Source organism: Alosa alosa, chromosome 6 (assembly GCF_017589495.1).
Source record: "Alosa alosa isolate M-15738 ecotype Scorff River chromosome 6, AALO_Geno_1.1, whole genome shotgun sequence".
NCBI classification, from domain to species: domain Eukaryota; kingdom Metazoa; phylum Chordata; class Actinopteri; order Clupeiformes; family Clupeidae; genus Alosa; species Alosa alosa.
Genome location: NC_063194.1, coordinates 17,157,762 through 17,177,208, shown reverse-complemented (window position 1 = coordinate 17,177,208; position 19,447 = coordinate 17,157,762). Strand labels below are relative to the sequence as shown.

At 40.5% G+C, this 19,447-nt stretch overlaps 1 protein-coding gene, 3 long non-coding RNA genes and 2 other non-coding genes across 7 annotated transcripts in view; 4 read left to right on the top strand and 2 right to left on the bottom strand.

Moving 5' to 3' along the window:
• LOC125296280 overlaps positions 1-19,447 on the bottom strand; it is a 313,747-nt gene that overhangs the window by 258,553 nt on the left and 35,747 nt on the right. The window lies entirely within an intron of this gene.
• LOC125296282 lies at positions 350-1,066 on the top strand. The gene is made up of 2 exons (XR_007193728.1): positions 350-708; positions 856-1,066. It is a non-coding gene; the product is annotated as an uncharacterized LOC125296282 (long non-coding RNA).
• LOC125296927 lies at positions 431-584 on the top strand. Its single transcript, XR_007193888.1, has one exon. It is a non-coding gene; the product is annotated as a U12 minor spliceosomal RNA (small nuclear RNA).
• Positions 823-13,926, bottom strand: zgc:158803 (LUC7 domain-containing protein). The gene is made up of 10 exons (XM_048246089.1): positions 13,797-13,926; positions 13,062-13,156; positions 12,847-12,945; positions 12,596-12,706; positions 10,150-10,293; positions 9,545-9,721; positions 9,191-9,351; positions 8,193-8,222; positions 6,527-6,703; positions 823-2,028 (listed from the first exon to the last, which is right to left on the bottom strand). Exons 1-10 carry the CDS (start codon positions 13,855-13,857, stop codon positions 1,791-1,793), a joined length of 1,293 nt encoding a protein of 430 aa, XP_048102046.1. The 5' UTR covers positions 13,858-13,926; the 3' UTR covers positions 823-1,790.
• LOC125296928 lies at positions 3,576-3,726 on the top strand. Its single transcript, XR_007193889.1, has one exon. It is a non-coding gene; the product is annotated as a U12 minor spliceosomal RNA (small nuclear RNA).
• On the top strand, positions 13,850-14,689 carry LOC125296281. The gene is made up of 2 exons (XR_007193727.1): positions 13,850-13,969; positions 14,383-14,689. It is a non-coding gene; the product is annotated as an uncharacterized LOC125296281 (long non-coding RNA).

The window sequence follows — 19,447 nt, the reverse complement described above, 5'->3', positions numbered from 1 at the left end:
TAAAACGAAAACTGAGATGGTGGTCGACGAGAGCCAAAAGGGTATTTAAGATATGAATCGAAAATGTAAAAAAAAAACAAATAGTGGTTTATGATGGTGTATGGTTATATATGTAGGTAAACTTAAACTAACGTAAACCTTCGCACGAACAATTGCCCATACATAATAATGACAGCCGGCGAATCATGTCACACGGTACCCATGAGCCTTTGCGAGTACATACATGCAGCACTACAATGTTTTTATTAATGTTACTCAATAGATTATTGCAGCGTATGATGCTTTGACATGCTCAAATAGACATGGTTACCTACATAATCAGATGGGTAAGGATGATTTATTTATTGTCATATTAATATGGTCCCTTTTGTAACCCTGGATGAGGCGACTCATCGAATACTTAAGTGTTTATTTCAGCGCTCGATAGGTTATGCCTTAAACTGATGAGTAAGGAAAATAACGACGCGGGGTGACGCCCGTGTCCTCGCCAACACATGCGAGAAGAATTTTTGAGAGGGTATAGGTCTGATTGCTAAGGTGACTCGCTTACTTCGTGAGATGCCTTGCAGTCTAGGATCTACCCTACCCCTAAACTTGTTAAAAGAATACGAGAAGTAAGACATACCACTCTCAAGGACTATGAGAAATGCTACGTAATAGCGATGTCGTTCATTGAACATACTTTGGTGATTAAGCCTTCTGCCACAGGTAAGTGGCATGGGAGGCTTCCCTTATAAATCACTCATTATAAATCACACATTATTCTCATTCATTATTAGCTTTATACCTCCCCGAAGACATACGACAAGGTTCAAAACAATCTCAGAGGCATAAATCTTTATTTGTTGTGAACAGCACAAGGAGCCGGGGTATCCACATAGCCCATCACCTTAAAAGCTGCATGCCAATGCACTCTCATTCCTCGGTATGCTTCAGGCAGAAAAGTTTTATTCAAAAGAAAGGTAAGAACCAAACAGTCTCCTCAAGGGGTTCGTATACTTTTCAATGAAACATGTACAACTGATCATGTCCATTTAACACCAAATTACATTTAAACAATTTATGACAACAGAATCATACATATGTGGGGAATATTTTTCACTCATCACTGACAGAGCCACTTCCGTGTCCAGGCCCAAATCATGAGATTGCACCATAATGATCCTTCAGTCTCTGCTACCTAAAGAAGAATCTATTTTACTGGTGAGTAGATGAAATAAGGTCTGACCATGGGGGATGAGACTGTTCAAGACACTCAGTCAGTCAATCAAAAAATAATCAAAAAAAACTTTTTAAACATATATTGTGTAGGAAAAGACTTTTTTGTACATAAAACACAACCATCCGTTATGCAATTAAGCAGTGACAAGGGAGCAAATATCCAGAAACAATGTTCATTACAGTGATTGCTTAAAAAAAGAAGCTAAAATGAAGCCTTTGGTAGGATCTCCACCCTCCTTCTCTTCATTACCCCCTCCTTATCTTCCGCCATCCTGCTTACTCATCCCCGTGACCTCCTCAGAGGAGATGGTCTACCAATGCTGAGGTAATTTTCCTCCTCATCAATGTTCCCTAGCACTGTAGCTCATCCTTTAGCCTGGCCCAACCCATTTTACCTCGCTGTCAGCTGCTCCCACCCACACGTCATAGTAGTAAATGTACTCCAAACATCCACCTATCACTCTCACACACACACACACACACACACACACACACACACACCTTCCAACAGCCCCGCACACATGCTCTCAGTGGCTCGGTAAACCATTCTTCCCTCCCTGTTTGTTGTTCTAGAGCTCCCCGGACTCGCGCTCCTCTGAACTGGAGCGTCTCTCTCTTTCCAAGGATGGCGAGTGTTCTCTCCCTCGGGGCACGTCCGGTGAGGCCGACCACTCCTCGTCCATCATCATCATCCTCTCGGACTCCCTGTTAGGCAGCTCATTCGGGCCCCCCTCCTCGCGGCCCAGCTCCTGGCTTGGAGAGAAGCCCCTCTCCCGTTGGGGGGGTGGTGAACGCTCTCTAGAGGACCTTATGATACAAAATGAAAGGGGGAGAAAGAGAGAACACATTGAGACATCCAGGCTCTCGCTACAAAGGAGTCAATGAAAATACAGATGCTGCGATGTGTCATATGTAAGCAAGGACCAATCCCTTCAGCCTTGACCAATCCCATCAGCCTTTGATGGAGTAACTTATTTGCATATTAAAATTGACAAAACATGCTTTCAAGAAGTATTCCAATAAAGGGGTCACAAAAACCCTCAACATTTTAAAAGTAGAAATGCTTGTTAAATTTAAAATGAAAATGCTATTTAGGCCCCGACATGATGACGAAGACCTGGGTGATCTTATTAGGCACTGATGAAATGAGACCATAAATCGAGTACTGAAATGGTAGTCAATGAGAGCCAAAAGTGTGGGTCTAATTAAAGGTGCTCTAAGCGATGCTGGGTAACGTCACTTCTGTTGACTTTTAAACAAAACAGAGAGGTAGCTCGCTACTTCCTCCCCCTCCCTCCCGTGCTGCTCCCGTGCAATTGAAACTCTCCTAAACGCGCATCTCTTCTGTGATTTGCTGGAACAGTTTGTTATGTTTTTATGGGTTAGGTCTGCCCAGGTTGTATTTGTTGCCGTTTTGGGAGCCTGGGCTGTCCACAGAGATCGCGTTTTTTTACAGTGTATTCAGGACACAGACAGCTAGCGGTTGGTTAGGTGATTTTTGCAGTAAGTGACATAAAATGTTTTAGCCTAAAAAACGCATCTTTAACCCACAAAGTGAAAATGTAAATAAATCCAGTTGTTAATGATGTTATATGGTTATACACATGCATAACCCAACATTGACGTACACAAGCAACTGACAGAAGATCATAATGCAACTAAGATTGCAGAGTGGCGAGTTGTGGCACATGTTACAGATGAGCATTTGTGAGCACGTATTTAAAATGCTGAATGTGTTTTTATTTTATTTTATTTAGCAGCATGTGGGTGATTTATTGATTGCCTGATCATTATCCTGCATTTTCCAACCATGGATGAAGCGACTCATTGAATAGTTAAGTCCTCAATTCAACTCTCTACAGGTTATGCCTTAAAATAATTAGTAAGGGAAATAACATGGGGTGACAAAGACCTGGCTGGGTGAAACCTACTTGTTTCAGATCTGAACTCTCAAAAATCTATTATTATTAAAGTATTAAAAAATATCTTCCAGATCTGCAAAAAAAGTGTGATGTGCAAAAATAATTTCAGTGACCGCTTCAATTTGTGCAGTAATGTTCATTTTTGAACTAACAACTGGCTATAGATAACAATGCCAGCCGGCGAATCATGTCACACAGTACCCATGAGCCTTTGCAAGTACATACTTTTTTTGCATTGGTTTTATAGTAATGTAACTCAATAGATTATTGCAGCGTATAATGATTTGACATGCTCAAATAGACGTGTTCACCTAAATGATCAGATGGGTATGGGTGATTAATTGATTGTGTTATCAATATGCTGCCTTTTTCCAACCATGGGTGAGGCGACTCATCGAATACTTAAGTCCTTATTTCCGCACTCCATAAGTCATGCCTTAAACTGATGAGTAAGGAAAATAACAGCGCGGGGTGACGCCCGTGTCCTCGCTAACACATGCGAGAATTTTTGAGAGGGTATAGGTCTGTTTGCTGAGGTGACTTGCTTACTTTGCAAGATGCCTTGTAAACTAGGATCTACCCTACCCCTAAACTTGTTAAATAATAAATACAAAATTGGACAAAGTAGCACTGTGAAGGACTTGCATTAACTAATGCATTTGCAAAAACATTGACTTGACTTGAGATTTAGTCTTCTGTCACAGATAGGCTTCCCTTAAAAACAACACCTCCAGCGAAATACATTATTCCTCTTAATTTATTGACTGTGTGTTATATGTGTAATATGTTTATCTTTGAAATGTTTAAACATCTCATGTGCAGGGGTGATAGTGGAAAAAAATCCTGAGCCTGAACCTTTTTCCCCGGGAGGTAAGCGGGCCCCTAAGCCAAGATATATGCCCTGATCAACATAATTGTTAAGCGGGATCCAGGGGTGTGCTCCCCTGGGAGAACATTTTGATAAATAGTCCCTTAAATGATAGATTCTGGTGACTTTTGTGGATATAGATGGACATCATTCAGACGTGAGATGAACAAACCCAATACAAGCCTATATTACAGTAGCATCTTTGTGTAGAGCACCAGAGCTCTTGGGACCCTGGGCCTGGAAGGCATGTTCATTAATCCATCCCTGCTTTTAACTAGTCACTTACCTGCATACTTATTGCTGCATCCTAGTCATAAAATCGGACCAGTAGTCTACATAGAATCTGCCACATAGAATCTTATCCATGATTTTGTCCGTGGCCTCATCAATGTTAAGTGAAAACATGTTATTCTTAATGTTGGGTACATAAAGCACTCAATATATGTATATCATTTTTAAAAATGTCTCCAAATGGTGTTAAATGCCAGTTTTTGTTGTTTTTAGCATTAGCGGGGGTTTTTTACGCAATTCGGTGATGACGTCACTTTGGGGACTACATGATCTGCGCTTCATTCATTTCAATGCATTTCAATGGACATCGCGGTTACACTTTCAACATAAAGTTTGTATATTTACACTTCGAATTTAGTCACATCATTTATATCACAGCTACCCTATGATCTACCAATAGTAATAACGGTGCCTGATATCAATTTAGTTATGCTTATAACGTTACGACACTTTTTTTGTTACTGTCAGTGAACAGCACCGAGTGAAAGTCAACATTTTCTTTATATCTAGTGATAGTGATCATGTCGTTAGTTCAGATAAGTAGGCTACCGGGCAAACTTAGTCAGAAGATAAAGCATCATGATAGCTAGCTATGGGCTAACTTTTTAGTCCCACCTGTGAGCCACCCCAGTTGTTGCAAACTTAGCTTCTAGCCGCCGCCGATTAGGCTGGTCATGTCTTCAGCATGAGTATTTTTAACTACTGCTCGTGATTGATTGCTATTGACATCGTCAGGGTACGGCTTACCAAAGAGGAAGATAATATGGGCAAGTCGCAGTTTTGCAGGTGCTTGTGTGGGCTGTGCAGTCCCGATGGAAACTGTGGTGGAGAGCTGCAGTAACTAGGGAAGCGAGTGCATTTTGGCCGCTGGTCGAGGAGCTCCACCCGTGACCAGCATATGACATGATATATCTAGCTATCTATCTGTCTATATACATATCTAGGCTATCTATAGCCTATCTATTTATCTATAATCTGCGCTATCTACTGCTGAACAATCTCTTACTGGTCTCTCTTTACTCTCAAGGGTCTCAAGGTGGGCTTTGGTCTGTAGCCTCCCCAAGGTGACGTAATGCAATGCATTGTGGGGGAAAGGAGAATCACTTCAAAACGCTGTGAAATAGTACCTGCTTTTTCGTATTATATTCCGTTTTGTGATGCCCAACAACATCAAATACAGTGGATAACAGTTTAAATGTTTATTACCAACAAGCAAATTCGTTAGAAAATGAACCCTGCAACATGGCCTTTAAGCTTGTCGGACAGACTTCTTTTAAATTCTGGCAAAATGTTGTGTGTAATAAGATAGCCCGCATGCCTCGAGACAGACAAATGCGCAAGGGCGAGTTTATCCTCCGCTAATTTCTGACAGAAAGTGACGAGTGGATTAGCGATTGTTAACGACAGATCAAACTCGGCAATGAAGGAGCACAAACAAATTTTTAAAATCAGCCACGCGATCGGTGATTGAGGGTCGGACATCTTTTGTGGCTGTTGCCCCCGGCAAAGGCTGTTGCCCTGTGTTGAATTGCTCGGACAGCTGCTTGATGACTAGAGTAACTCGTGCAGTGGCAGCACTTTATTCCCGCTAGTTCCATATAATATTTTCCTTGCGCACAAAGTGCAGAAACATGCTCCTGGTTGCCGGAGTTTTTGACACCAGCTTCCAAAGGGCTTTTCATCTCTACCCACCTCCTCTATACAAGACCAGCGCCATTTATTCTTTATACCTTTATCGACAAGTTTGGTGTCTTCCTCTGGCTTCATAAAGTTGCACTCCATGACTTTGGCTACGCGTTGCCAGTGTGGGAAACACATTTGTAGTGTATGGAAAACACAAAACAAATTTGCATGTGGAGTGACTGCTGAATCAATCTGATTGGCCGAAACCCAAGACCAGCCCCTACCCTATTACCGATTGGCTTAAGTAGGCCTATTGGTGTGGTTTTATTTAGTGAAAGCGCCTCTCAGATCTTGGAAATTGTCAGATGCGAACCAGATTTTTTTTTCTTTTTTCGCAGACACGTAGGTACGCCGGAAATCTGGCATGGCGCCAGAGCGCTATCAGGCCTGCATGTGCTTTTGGACCATGTAAGCATAGGCTTATTTATTTATGTACTTAGGCGTATATACAAGACTGATTTTTGCAGTGTAGACTGCACTGATCACAATAATGAGCCAGTGACTATATCAGTACATCTGTTGAAAGACAAGAGTTTAGTACCTCTTCTTCTTGCCCTTGTGGGAGTGGGGGTGGGAGTGTGAGCGTGAGCGCTGTCTGTCCTTGTGCCTGTGTCTGTGCCTCCTCTCCCGGTCTCGGTCTCGGTCCCTCTCTCCTCCTTCCTCACGCGACCGAGACGACTGGTGACGCCTAGAATGACGGGAGGAACTGCTTCCATCTCTAAACATGAGAAGAGGGTTGGCGTTAAGCAACACTATCAGAATTCCCTTTTGCATTTACAGCTTGCTGATGCAAACTGACCTAAACACTTATGGGACTAACTTCCACCTCACACCACCAAGGCACCAAGGTTTTGTGGTTTAACACTTACGTGGTTTACTGTCTATTTCCTGTTATTATTTACCACCACCATAACCCGTTTTTAATTGTGCTATACTAGTGCAGTGCCCGTTCAAACATGATATTCCTGTAGAAAACCCGTAGCCCAATTAGGCTAATTTAAATGAGGCAAATTAATATACAAGTGTGATACGGCCAAAGAAATGGATCTACTTCATAGGTGTTCAAATAACATATGTTAATGGTCGTTCTAAATTACACAGGACAATGGGAAATTCAACCAAGCAGTGGAATGATATATTATAATACATTATACTAAACGTGCAGTGAGCAGAATTTAAGCATGGCTGCATATGGGAATTTTTACAGATCAAACTGACAAACAGCTGTTTTGACTTAAGGCTATATGTTGTTCAAAAACAATCTCTGGTAGCCTTATAAATGACATCACGCCCTGTCTGACACTCGTTGTCTGGAGCTGATCAAAATGGCATAAGCCTAAAGCTTTGAGTTATGACTATATAGTTAGCCTGTTGAATAACTTGATATAGAAGACAAACCATTTAGTTGAATGATGCATAGTCATAAAATTTGCAACAATGTCATTCAAAAACAGTCTGTCTGCCACTCTGTCTTTACCTGGTCATGTTCTGAATGGGTGGCATTCTGAAACCTTGTTTCAATTTGGGACCTTGCAGTCGGAACTGTTGTTTGTTTATTCAAAGTCTAAAGACAGTCCAAAGTAGTGTCTAGGCTAGGCTATTCAAAGTGTCAGTTTATTGGACTGCATAGTGTGTTGTTTCAAAATTGTGGAATCATTTAATGCTACAGTAGCAAACCGCATACAGAGGCATCCTTTATTGTTGAGGTCAGACATGCTAATCATCCAAACATCTCGCATTTTGACTTTACCTGTGCTGTGTGCACTGATTCAGTGCTGGCAAAACTCAATGGTCCTGCGCTGTGCTGTGTAAGAGTGGGAGTGACCAGCGGCTAGAGCAGCAAAAGCCAATGAGTGCTTCTTTTACCGATATATTTCACAATATCTTAAGCATTTCTTATCCAACCAATGTCTAACTTGGCACTGCACTTGCCAAGTTTAAAATCAATCTGACGAACGGTTCGACAGATATGCAACTCACACACACAAACACACAGATAGACATCTATAAATTACAGAAAAGTCGACTTGACTAGAAGCCATGCTTACAACCAAGATAGAATAGCATATATATGTATGTATGGGGACATCGGAAGAAAAATGCATGGACGTACAACTTTTGTACTTACAGCATGCATGTACAACTTTTCAGGTTTCTACTGGGTACCTGATACTGTGTTGAAATGGAAACACAAATGCAATGTTTACCTATACCGGTCCCCACTTCTGGATCTTGTTCTGGAAAAATGAACACAAAAGCTACTTAAACATCTCAATTACTGAAAAACAATATGGCAATGGTTTCATGGAGCTGGTTCACAGTAGACAAAGGAAAAGTTATACATGTACTATTAACTTTTCCCAACAAGGAACCACTTTCTCTGTTTATTTTCAGCATGTAAATTCATTCATTATGGATTGCCGAATTGTTGTGTAAAAGTACTGTGAACACCAGACGTACCCATCGAGCCATTTATCTGAATCCCAATATCAATGAGCATTTCTAGATTGTTTTTCTTTCACAAGATCGATTTAAAAGTAGGGGAAAAGATAAACAATGCTACCCTGGAACAATGCTACCCTGGAGTTCTCGCAAGAGCTAAATTTGAATTTGCTCAGCAAGTGACTCTGGCGACGAGTAATGATGCTCATTACCTATGCCCATGAAACCGTGCTGCACCAATCACATCGGTGTATCTGATATAGGCGGGCCAGAGGCGAGATAAACAGATGACGACAGCGCTGCGACGTCGATGTCCGGAAACATTGGTCGTAGTGTTATCCAATTGCGTCGACGTCCGAAATCGGTCAGTAAACATTGGTCGTAGTGTTATCCAATTGCGTGCAGTGATATTTTCAAATGCATGCTTGGTACCGCCCCTCGAGCTGGGCCCTTTTCATTACTCGTAGCCAGACCCTTAATCTTTCGGATTGGGTCTGGTCCTCCAGGCTAAAACAATGCTGGATTTAAATGCAAACATAGGAATGTTCAGCTGAGCTATGAAATCTCTTTCATTACCCAAATAATATAACCCTAGCTGTAGTGTCTACAAAACACCAGTATTTAACCTCCAGTCATGTCATTATGCTCTTCAGTAAATGTTCACTCATAACACAAGTTGAAAAGCATGTGCCATTGGAATACAGATATATGACCTTCTATAATAATCACTAGGCTAATATTCAGTCATTCTTTCCAGACTCACCTCCGCTTGTCTCTTTCTCTCTCAAGCTCTCGCTCTTTCTCACGTTCTCTTTCTCTCTCCCTCTCCCGCTCTCGTTCCCACTCCCTCTCTCGTTGCTCCTCTCTGTCTCGCTCCTCCCGTCTTCTCATCCTCATTTGTTCCTGTTTCTCTGCGACGGTTTTCTTTGGAAAGGACAAATAAAACATCATTAAATTATTACTTAATATCAGTTAAAACCAAGCCAATGCCTCTATTTTTGAATGCACATTAACAGATGTCACAACACAAGTTAATACTAATAAATCTAGTGTGCACAGATCCCACAAAACCTTGTACGTAGATAATAAACCTGTTTGCTAACTTATACCTTCTTACCCTGAGCTTGTCGAGCTTCTCACGTATTTCAATAAATCCCAGATGCAGCTTTCCACCAAAGTGGTCAGCCAAGCGCCGGTCATTGTCATGGAGACCAAGGTAGGCAGAGCACACCTCACAAACTCTCAGTTTCTGCTGCTGGAAGCTTGAGGCTGGCATGGAGTTCCTGTAAATATCCTGAGTCACACAATCATCAGTCAATTGATTTGTCTTGCTCTGATGCTGGATCTTATAGCAAAGCTGATACTCAAGGGTATCTTTGTAGACACACAGAAGCAGCTAAAAGTGTTACAATTACGCAATCCAGTAGCTACATTTGGTTAGTAATCGTCTGATGTTGCAATAACAGTTCATAGAGATGCATTACATAATGTGTTCCACAAACAAACATCGTAGCGACATAGCGACAGATAGCCTTCTTGAAAATACGAACTTGGGGGCTTCGGTGTTCGTATGAGCTGACATAGGAATTTTAACTTCAGAGGGAGTACTACATGGAACTTCCTGTTACGTAACTGATAACTATGACTGGGAATACAACTTATGACCACTGCAGCACACCATAAGAGTCTAGACAAAGAGGCAAAAAAAGTCAGTTGTATTACCTCAGCCTCCTTCTTCATGGCTTTGGTCTTCTCTACCTTCTCCAACACCTGCTGCGCTTCATCCACGTTGCCTTCCCCACCCAGCTGCTCAGCTCGTGCCAGCAGTTTCCCAATCTCCTCATTCAGCTCATGCACGCGTTCTGCCTGAGAAACAAGAGTGTCTGTTTATATACTTGGTCGTCACAAAGTATTGGGCCATCATATCACAATGCTGAATACAAGCATAAATGACCACCAACAGGCATTGTAAACCGATCACTTAAACCAGTTGCTGAGGTGGCCTGGGACGTGTCTGATCAAATCTTTTGTAGTGTAAAAGCTGAGGTAACAAGCATCCCCAACTTCTAGTGGAGGTGATGTAGACAGTAGGCAGTAATTAAATCTGTATTACAGTTTTTTTCAGTCGCTAACAAGCGTTTGTCCAACCAGTTGTCACATTTTCAAAACTCTAAATACAGTTAGCACACCATCGGTCTTTTGTGGCCATACCATTCACACATTTCATGTCGTTTTCACACGATATGCAGTCAGTGAACACATTTCCACAATGCTTCCATTTTCTTAACAGACAAGCTATACCTACCAACAAAATTATGGATTGTTTTTGCAGTATTTACGAATGTTAACACACAACATCCCACAATAGCAAAAACAATATTCCAAACCTTAGATACAGTATAAAAACCTCTGCTTCTGCAATGATATCAGTTCAAAAACAATATATCTTAGCTGATAATAAACAAACAATTGAATAATTGACACACAATTGATTTATGTTGGGTAAATTGGGCCAACCACAGCTGATTCCAGTCTGGCTTAGACTCAGTGGCAGGGGTTATTTTTTTTCTATTACATTGACACGTATACAGTAAAAGGAGGACTTTGAGGAGTGATGTTTTTAGAAACAGAAAAAGACAAACACTGTAATGTCTGGATGAGGTAGAGTAAGAGCAAGGGGCCCAGGGAGAAGAGCAGGCCCAGTGAGAGATGCAGTGAGAGATGCAGGAGCAGTGAGAGATGCAGTGAGAGATGCAGGAGCAGTGAGAGGAGCAGGGCCAGGGAAAAGAGCAGGCCCAAAGAGAGGGCAAGGTAGAGGTGTAAGAATGCGTGGTGGTGGCATTCCAAAGGTTGCAAGAACTGTTGTCAGTGATAAAATTCGTGCCACTATCATTGACCATGTAATCAATGCAATGTTGATGAAAACATGTGGCCTAACCCTGAAGATCACAGAGTTTAGATACAGTAATTTCGTGCTTTTTTTATTCCCCCCCCCCCACCCCAACCCCTTTTTATCTGGGCTTTTTGCTGTTTTTTTGTTAAGAATGCTCTTGTGTGTTTCATGGATATTTTGTTGTTCACTGTAAGCAATACTGTAAAACTTTTTCTGTTCTATCATACTGTAAACAGCATTTCTACTGTACCTCCTGTAGTAAACAGTATAAAGGAAATGCTTACTGGAATGCTTTTGAATGTGAACATAACATGTAGACATACAGTTCCCAACAAAGAAATGTAGTGTAAAAATGGCATGCAAACACCTGTAAAACTGAAACATATAAGTCAACAATAGACAGTATTTTGAAACCTGGTGTACTTTGATTGACTGCATGTACCTTGTGAGGTGAAAACAAGTGTTATTCTTTTTTTTTTTTAGTATATTTTTTTGGCCTTTTTCATGCCTTTAATGATAGGACAGTGAAGAATGACAGGAAGTGAGTGGGAGAGAGAGAGTCGGGGTGGGATCCGGAAAGGACCACGGGGCGGGAATCGAACCCGGGTCGCCGGCGTACGGTGCAGGTGCCCCAGCCAGTCGCGCCACGGCCGGGGCCAACAAGTGTTATTCTTTGACAGAATAATTTCATTTTGAGTCAGATTTCCAGTGTTTTGGTAAAGTTAGTGTGTGCAGAGAAAGATGTGTTAGTAATATATTTAACAAAATGTGTTTTTGAGAAGAAAATTATCCAATTGGCCAATTGTGTTTTGTAGGTGTGAGTCTGTGTTAGAAAAAGTATCTGAAGTATGGGTAAGCGCTTGTTAGCGATTGAAAAAAACTGTAAGTGGTCAGCTAGACACTGTGGAGACACGACAGACTTATCTATAAAATGGTCTCCGCTTATGACCCAGACATCCGAGTTCCAATTGAAAAACAATTGGGCCTTTACTTTATTCATCTTATGGGAATTTTAGAATTTTTTCATTAACACATCATGAAGAGTTAAGAGTGCTTCATACGTTTTTCTCTGAGTACAGACTGTGAATACTATTGGCAATGACAATTGACTTCCTGGATGAATAACTTCAAATCCCAAAGATAGATAGATAGATAGATAGATGGATAAGATGGATAGTTAAATAAATAAATAATGTGCAGCTTAACATGGACTGTGAAGACCAGATAACATCATTAACCTGAAAACAGCAAAAACGTAATGTGAATGTGGCAAACCTTTGCAGCAACTTCAGCACTTATCTCCTCTTGCGTCTCAGCAAGACGTTTCTTGGCAAGCTCTGTCCGCCGGTCACAGTCAGCTATGAATGACTGCAGGTGTTCTGCTGCCTGTGGAACACAAAACATTCATTTTTACATTGACAGTGATATCAGTGAGAATTCAGCATGAGGATGAGTGGAACAACAATGACATCGTAGAAGATGAAAACACTATAACAATAGTATAGCTACAAGTATGCACAACTTACATCCAGCTCAAAGAAATACTCCTTCTGTTTAGAGGCAATCTCATAATCTGCCCTGAGGGCTAAGTCATGGACCTTCTCACACTCTCCCAGGTCCATTCTCTGTGATACAATAAACAATTATCAGAACATTATTTGTTATTTGACAGTTCAGTCATTGACAACTTAATGAGGATGGCTAAAGTTGGCTAGGCCATTCTATGAGAAGTAAAACTCACAGTGCCCGAAAGTATGTCGTGGGGACATGAATTTAGAAGGTGACTCTTGCAGACCCTCTCATCAGTAAACTTGATCCTCTGGCGCATGCTGTCCCCTGTTAAAAAGTGCATTGTGAAATGATAATCAATAAGCATTTATTAGAATTTACAAGAGTGCAAAAAGACTTTTCATTAAATACCTACAAATACACTACACCTACCAACACATTGTAGTTTGCGTTTGTTATGTGACACTGTGAACAGTTCAGACGTATGTGACATGTTAGTGTTAACAGATTTTTAACTCTGACGTTAGTAACTTGGTCGAGACATCTTCTGCACTACTTTTGCCCTGTGTTCAAATCAATGAAGGGAACATTTAACATCTAACGGTAACGTGTTTCTTGTACGAGCCCATATATCTAACGTTAGATACACACGTAGGCTACATAAACAAGTTACACAAGGGCATTTTTGCTATGGCAGACATCCCAGTACTAATTCAATTTTGACGAAGACCACGAAGTCTAACTCGGTGAACTCTTGCTAGCCGTTAACATTAGCCAAGTTTGCTTGCTTGTACTGATGACTTAACATTAGCTAGCTTAGCCACCTGGATAGCGTAACCTTAGCTAGCCAGACACGTTTGAAAGCGACATGCTACTGTTAGCTAAATAGCTACATCATGTGTCTGATATACTAGGTGGTCCGCTACATGCGTTGTGTCAAAACCAAAAGGTATACTGCTGAACTCACCATCTCTTCCAGTACCCATGAGTTGGTCCAGCATCGCCCTCATCTGCGCTTGAGCCGACATCTTCTCTGCTCCTGTCGCTGTCCCCTGACAGACCACGCGCCGAAATGTTGTGTCCACAGGCTGATTGACGACGCCAAGCTAGCTCACTAGCTAAGGCCTTCAGTAACGTCAGGTATGCTAGTTAGCAAACGTTTGAAAGTTTGAAATCACAAGGTAGCTAACGTTAGCCTATACTTCAGAGTCAAAAAGGCAATCCACGACGAACATGACTTCACAAATTATGATGGAAACATTCTAATCGGTAACAGTTCCTCCAATGATCCGCTTTCATCTCTGTAGCCAGTCTTCCTTTGAATTATACAGGCTAGATGTTATGTGCTAGAAGCTAGGCGGTTCACAAGCACCGTGCTGGTTTCGTTTGAGTTTTGCCACAACGTTACGTTTCGCTAGCCAGCGAACAGTCTCAAGACTTGGGAGGAAAACTTGTTTCTGGGAACAATTAAATACAGACCGAAATGTTATCAGTCATTCCGCACACATTGTGTAATAAATTAGTTTTCTACACTTTGGCGTTATCCGTTTCAGGTTGCTTTGCCGAGGCTTGCCGCTAGCCTCTCGGACAACCCGTTCCCTCCACCGAACGATATGAGGAAGCGCTGAAACCACTGACTTCAACAGTCACTGACGTCACTGCTCAACACAGAACTAGCCGGGGCCAGAGCCACGCTACCGCTCTGGATGGGGCCTACACAGTGGTTAATAACATCAACACACGAAAGAAATATGGAGGCCTACAGCTATTTGATTACTTATGTGAATATGAATGTTTATGTTTGTAGCTCTTAACAAACGCGTTTGTTCTGTGACATCAATAAACATTGCATTAACATTACATACCAATACAAGGATACAAGGATACAAGGAAGTTTATTGTCACATGCATATAGTTACTGGAAGTAAGAAATGCAGTGAAATTATGTCTGGTGTCAGCCTATTTGTGCATTAATGGGGGGGTGCAGTAGAAGAGGGGTTTAGTAGATTAAGTGGCAAGGGCTGCATAAAAAAGGTGGGGGACTTACTATTGCAAGCAGAGTACTGTATGTAATGTATGTGAGTGATGACAGTGAAGATGTGTGTGTGGGCGGGAGTGGAGCAGTGACTGTGTGTGTGTGTGTGTGGGTAGGTGGGGGCAGTGTGCTGTAAGTATGTAGAGGATGTGTGTTGGAGAAGATCCTGAAGACAATGTGCTGTGTATGTGGGGGGGCAGTGTGCAGCAAGTATGTAGAGGAGTGCTGTATGTATGTGAAGTGATGACAGTGATGATGTAAGTGTGTGTGTTGGGGATGGGGGTGGGGTGGGGGGCAGAAAGGCTAGGCAATCAAGGACATGGATAGATGGAGGAGAAATCAAAAATAATAAATAAAAAGTATTTAAAATAAATATTAAATACTTTAGACTAAATAGAATTTTGAATTATCTCACTACACATGCAGGTGGGCCAGCTAACAGTGCATTGTAATGAACCATGGCCTGCACAAGAAGTTGTGTGGCATAAGGTCGTCTTTCACGCCGCTCCGTCTGGCATCATGTTTTTGTTTGTTTTTGATGTAATGTTCATAATTTTATGTAATGTCATGTTTATTTTTTGTATTGATTTGTCTAGTTAAATGTTTTCTCTTATTATTATCTTATTATATTACTTATACGCAGTGTTGGGCAAGTTACTTCAAAATCGTAATATATTATGTATTACTTATTACTGTCATTTCAAAGTAATTCATTACATTATAATATTACTGTCTCTGAATTGTAAGGCATTACACTACTATTATATTACTTTTAAGTTACTTTTACCAAAATATCTAGAAATATGGATTTGGAATTCTAAATGCAGTTTATTATGCTCAATGCAGCTCATTGCACTTCTAATGGAGGGTGATGTGGTACAACATAATGACTGAGCTAGGCTTAAGGCTAACAACAGTAGAATGCAATAGGTGCAGTGATGGCTCATGATGCAATACAAGGAACAATCATAGCCAGAATTTTGTTAAAAGAAGACAAAAGGTCAAAGTCTGGTCAATTGTGATAGAAATGCTGTAACTTCAGGCTTAGGCCTACTCATTAAAATCAACAGAGAGCCCACTATCTGTATATTGTAACCCAAAACTTAAAGACATGTCAGGATAGGCTACACAGTGCAGCTACTGGCCATTTTGGTGCCCTAACTGGTGAAATACAGTATTAACCTAAGTATGTCATCATATGGCCAACTATAAAGATGTAATCTGCCTGTTCCCAGGGATGGGTAGTATTTCTGAAACATATAATATGTGTTTCAAATGCAAAATAGTATTTTGTCATTTGTATTTTATTGGGTTGAAGGAAAGGGCTCTGTATTTTGTATCAAAATACTTTATTGGTGTGTATTTTTGTATTTTAAAAATACTGCAAAATACTATATGTGAAAAACACAAAAAAAGTAGATACAACACACAGGTGTAATGAATAATTGGTAATTAGGCAACAATGGTTTATGTTTATCACAATCAGCTAATGTGAGAACAGCTGTGTTCAACAACACTTACAGCTTTTCAGTATTGCTGAAGCATCAGCTCTGGTCTGAAGCACTGGTGTGAAGTGGTAATGCAAGTAAAGATGAGCAAGTTTACCTGTGCAAGTTCACATAAGGACACTGACAAAGGCAACCATGTCCCATTGTCTCCATGCCAATCTTCAACAGAAAAATGTCAGATATCTCAACCACAATGACATCAATAGATGGTAAGGTGTTGAGTGTGTTTGAATTCCCTTCTTTGTAGCATCCTTTTCTGCATTCCACAGAGGGGAGAAGTTCACCTTGTTTAATTAAATAACAATTCTATTTCCTTATTAGCTCCATACTTGAGGTTGGAGATATTAAGGCACGTCAATTCTCTCACATACTGGAACTTCAAGATACATAACCGTATGATTTTCTTATTCAGTTCTGCACTGGACTTGAATTACGAATTTCGGCACAGATACACAATTATGATTTTGGCCTATTGATTATAATGTTTTTAATTGAAAGCTCTGTCAGTCATTTGGATAAGCATCAGCTAGATGACTAAATGTAAATGTAAATTCTTGAATTATTCTTAATTCTGATCACACTACATGAACTTGCATACGGTATACGACAGGGGCCAAATTGTATTGTTTTTTACTATATAGTTTTAATAGGCTAAATGTTTGGGATAGAAAAAACTTGTTTTGCAGTGCTTCCATACTTCCTTGAAAAAAGTATTTTGAGTATTTTCTAAATACAAAAATACAGTATTTTATTTTGATACATAATATGGTTAGGCCTACTGTATTTTGTAGTTTATTTTGATACATTAAAAATGAGGGTATTAGGTATTTTATTTAGAAATACATTCTGATGTATTTTTGCCCATCCCTGCCTGTTCCCAGCATTAGCACAACACTTTGCAATGATTGTCACCTGTAACGATATATGCTAGGCCTAAGTAACTGACCTATCTGGGTGTGTTTGAATTTTTGTTCAATCATTGTTGAATAGGCATAATTACAGTGCATGAAAATGCACTGTTCTGTTATCCGAAGTCTTCTTCTTTTTCTTCTTCTTCCCACCAAATTTCTGCGTCTAATTCAGCTTTAACCGTTTAACATAGAAACTTCGTTCAAACTTTGTAACGTAGGTCTTGAAAAGGACACGGGAATGTATTTTTCACTTTTGTAAACTTTAGACTTTTTGAGATATTAATAAAAAACAAGCTTATTTTTCCCCATAGACTTAACATGGGCTGATGACATCACAATGGGCTAATTAACTTGATTTGCACCTGTATCAACTTCCAGCTGCTCACTACTAGGACCCATCAAAGGGCCAGTTAAACTGATTGCACCTGTATCAACTGCTTTCTGCTTAACTAGGCCAACTCTCTCTGTGTCTCTCCATTCTATTCCAAGGATATAAGGCACATTCACTGGCGCCTTAATGCAGGGGCTTACCTGGGCTGAAGCCCAGGGGCCTCGACCAATGAGGGGCCTCCTAATAATAATAATGAATCAATAATAATAAACGTCCGTGTCCCAGATTTCAAGGCGTCAGTCATTAACCTACTCTGGAGCTAGCCTACATAATTGAGCACATTGCACTGTTCTACAATGACATCGATGCAGAGGCCCCCTTTGTCTTCTCTTCTGAAGTGTAACAAAATGTAACAAAACTTAATAAATCCCAAAGTAGAGGAGCTACAGGAGAGGCTGAAACTGACTGACAAATTTACAAACTCTGGAGATAACGTGGGTTGGATTGAAGCAACGATAAACGAATGACGTGGATTCCTGTAACTGTCCATGAAAACAGAAGGCATAGCAGGTAAATATCGTAGCAAATAGCCTGGCAATGAAACGGCTTTAAAACATGTAGGCCTATTTCACTTGTCTCACTGGAGTGAATGCAGAACATGGGCTGTTAGCTAAAGAAATGAATTAGTGATCTGCATCTCCGTTCACCAAAAGCTAAGTTTGTGCTAACCCATATTCGCACAAATAATATCCTATGTTATGTTTTCTGATTGTTAACGTGAGATATGTCTCCATGTTGGGAAGTGTAGTGATAATGCATAAGGTACAGTAGCCAATGTTCACGTCACATGAGCCAGCTGATTGTTCTGTAGGCTAAAAGCAAAGATCCTTGATTACTAGCAAGATAGAGCAACGTAATTCGTTACTATGGGAGCAAAATGGGACAGCTCCGGTCTGCATAAGTGGGAGTGTCACCTTACGTCACTAAATAAACTTTCTCTCTTAATAAGCAATAACAACAGATAAACATAATTGTGTTCACAATATCATTGTCTATAATCATGTATGATACCAATGAATCATTCTTTAGGACATGATATAAATAATTTAATTAGTCATGTGTACTGAGCTAGCTAGCTAGCTAACGCTAGCTTAAAACGCCATACAAGTGGATGGGAGTAGCTATGGCAATACAGATATGCGCTAACAAGTGACTAGTAGTTGAAGGACTTCGCTTAAACTTAATATACTGTTCCAAATTCGCTTGAGTATAAACTATCCACTTTAACTAATGTCAGTAATGTTAGTCAGCTAGTTGTCATTTCAAAGAAATTACACTTCTCCGTTTAAAATGTTACCTTAGCTAAGAGGCTAGCTAGCATGCTAACAACTGGACAGTAACTGGCAGCAGCATGGTCTGATATTAAAGGAGAATTCCGGTCTGATATTGACCTAAAGTGTATTGAAACATGTCACGATAAGTCGAGCAACGAGTAAGAATGAACAGGTATGATAAGGGATCAGATTCCAAAAATAATTCAGTGGAAATGCATGGATTCCAGTTTCTTCCAGTAGCAGCAACTGGAATCCATGCATTTCCACTGAATTATTTTTGGAATCTGATTCTTACTCGTTATTTTTGGAATCTCATTCTTACTCGTTGCTCGACTTATCGTGACTAAATTCAAGATGGCTGCAAACGCTAAACTTCGTGAAGATACTGTCTGTATAAATCGTCTTGTAAGTAAACTACCAGTGCTTTTTCAAAGTTCTCAATGTCTCGTTTTAAATGTCAGGGCCCTCGGAAGTCTACCAATGAAGTGTGGAGATACAT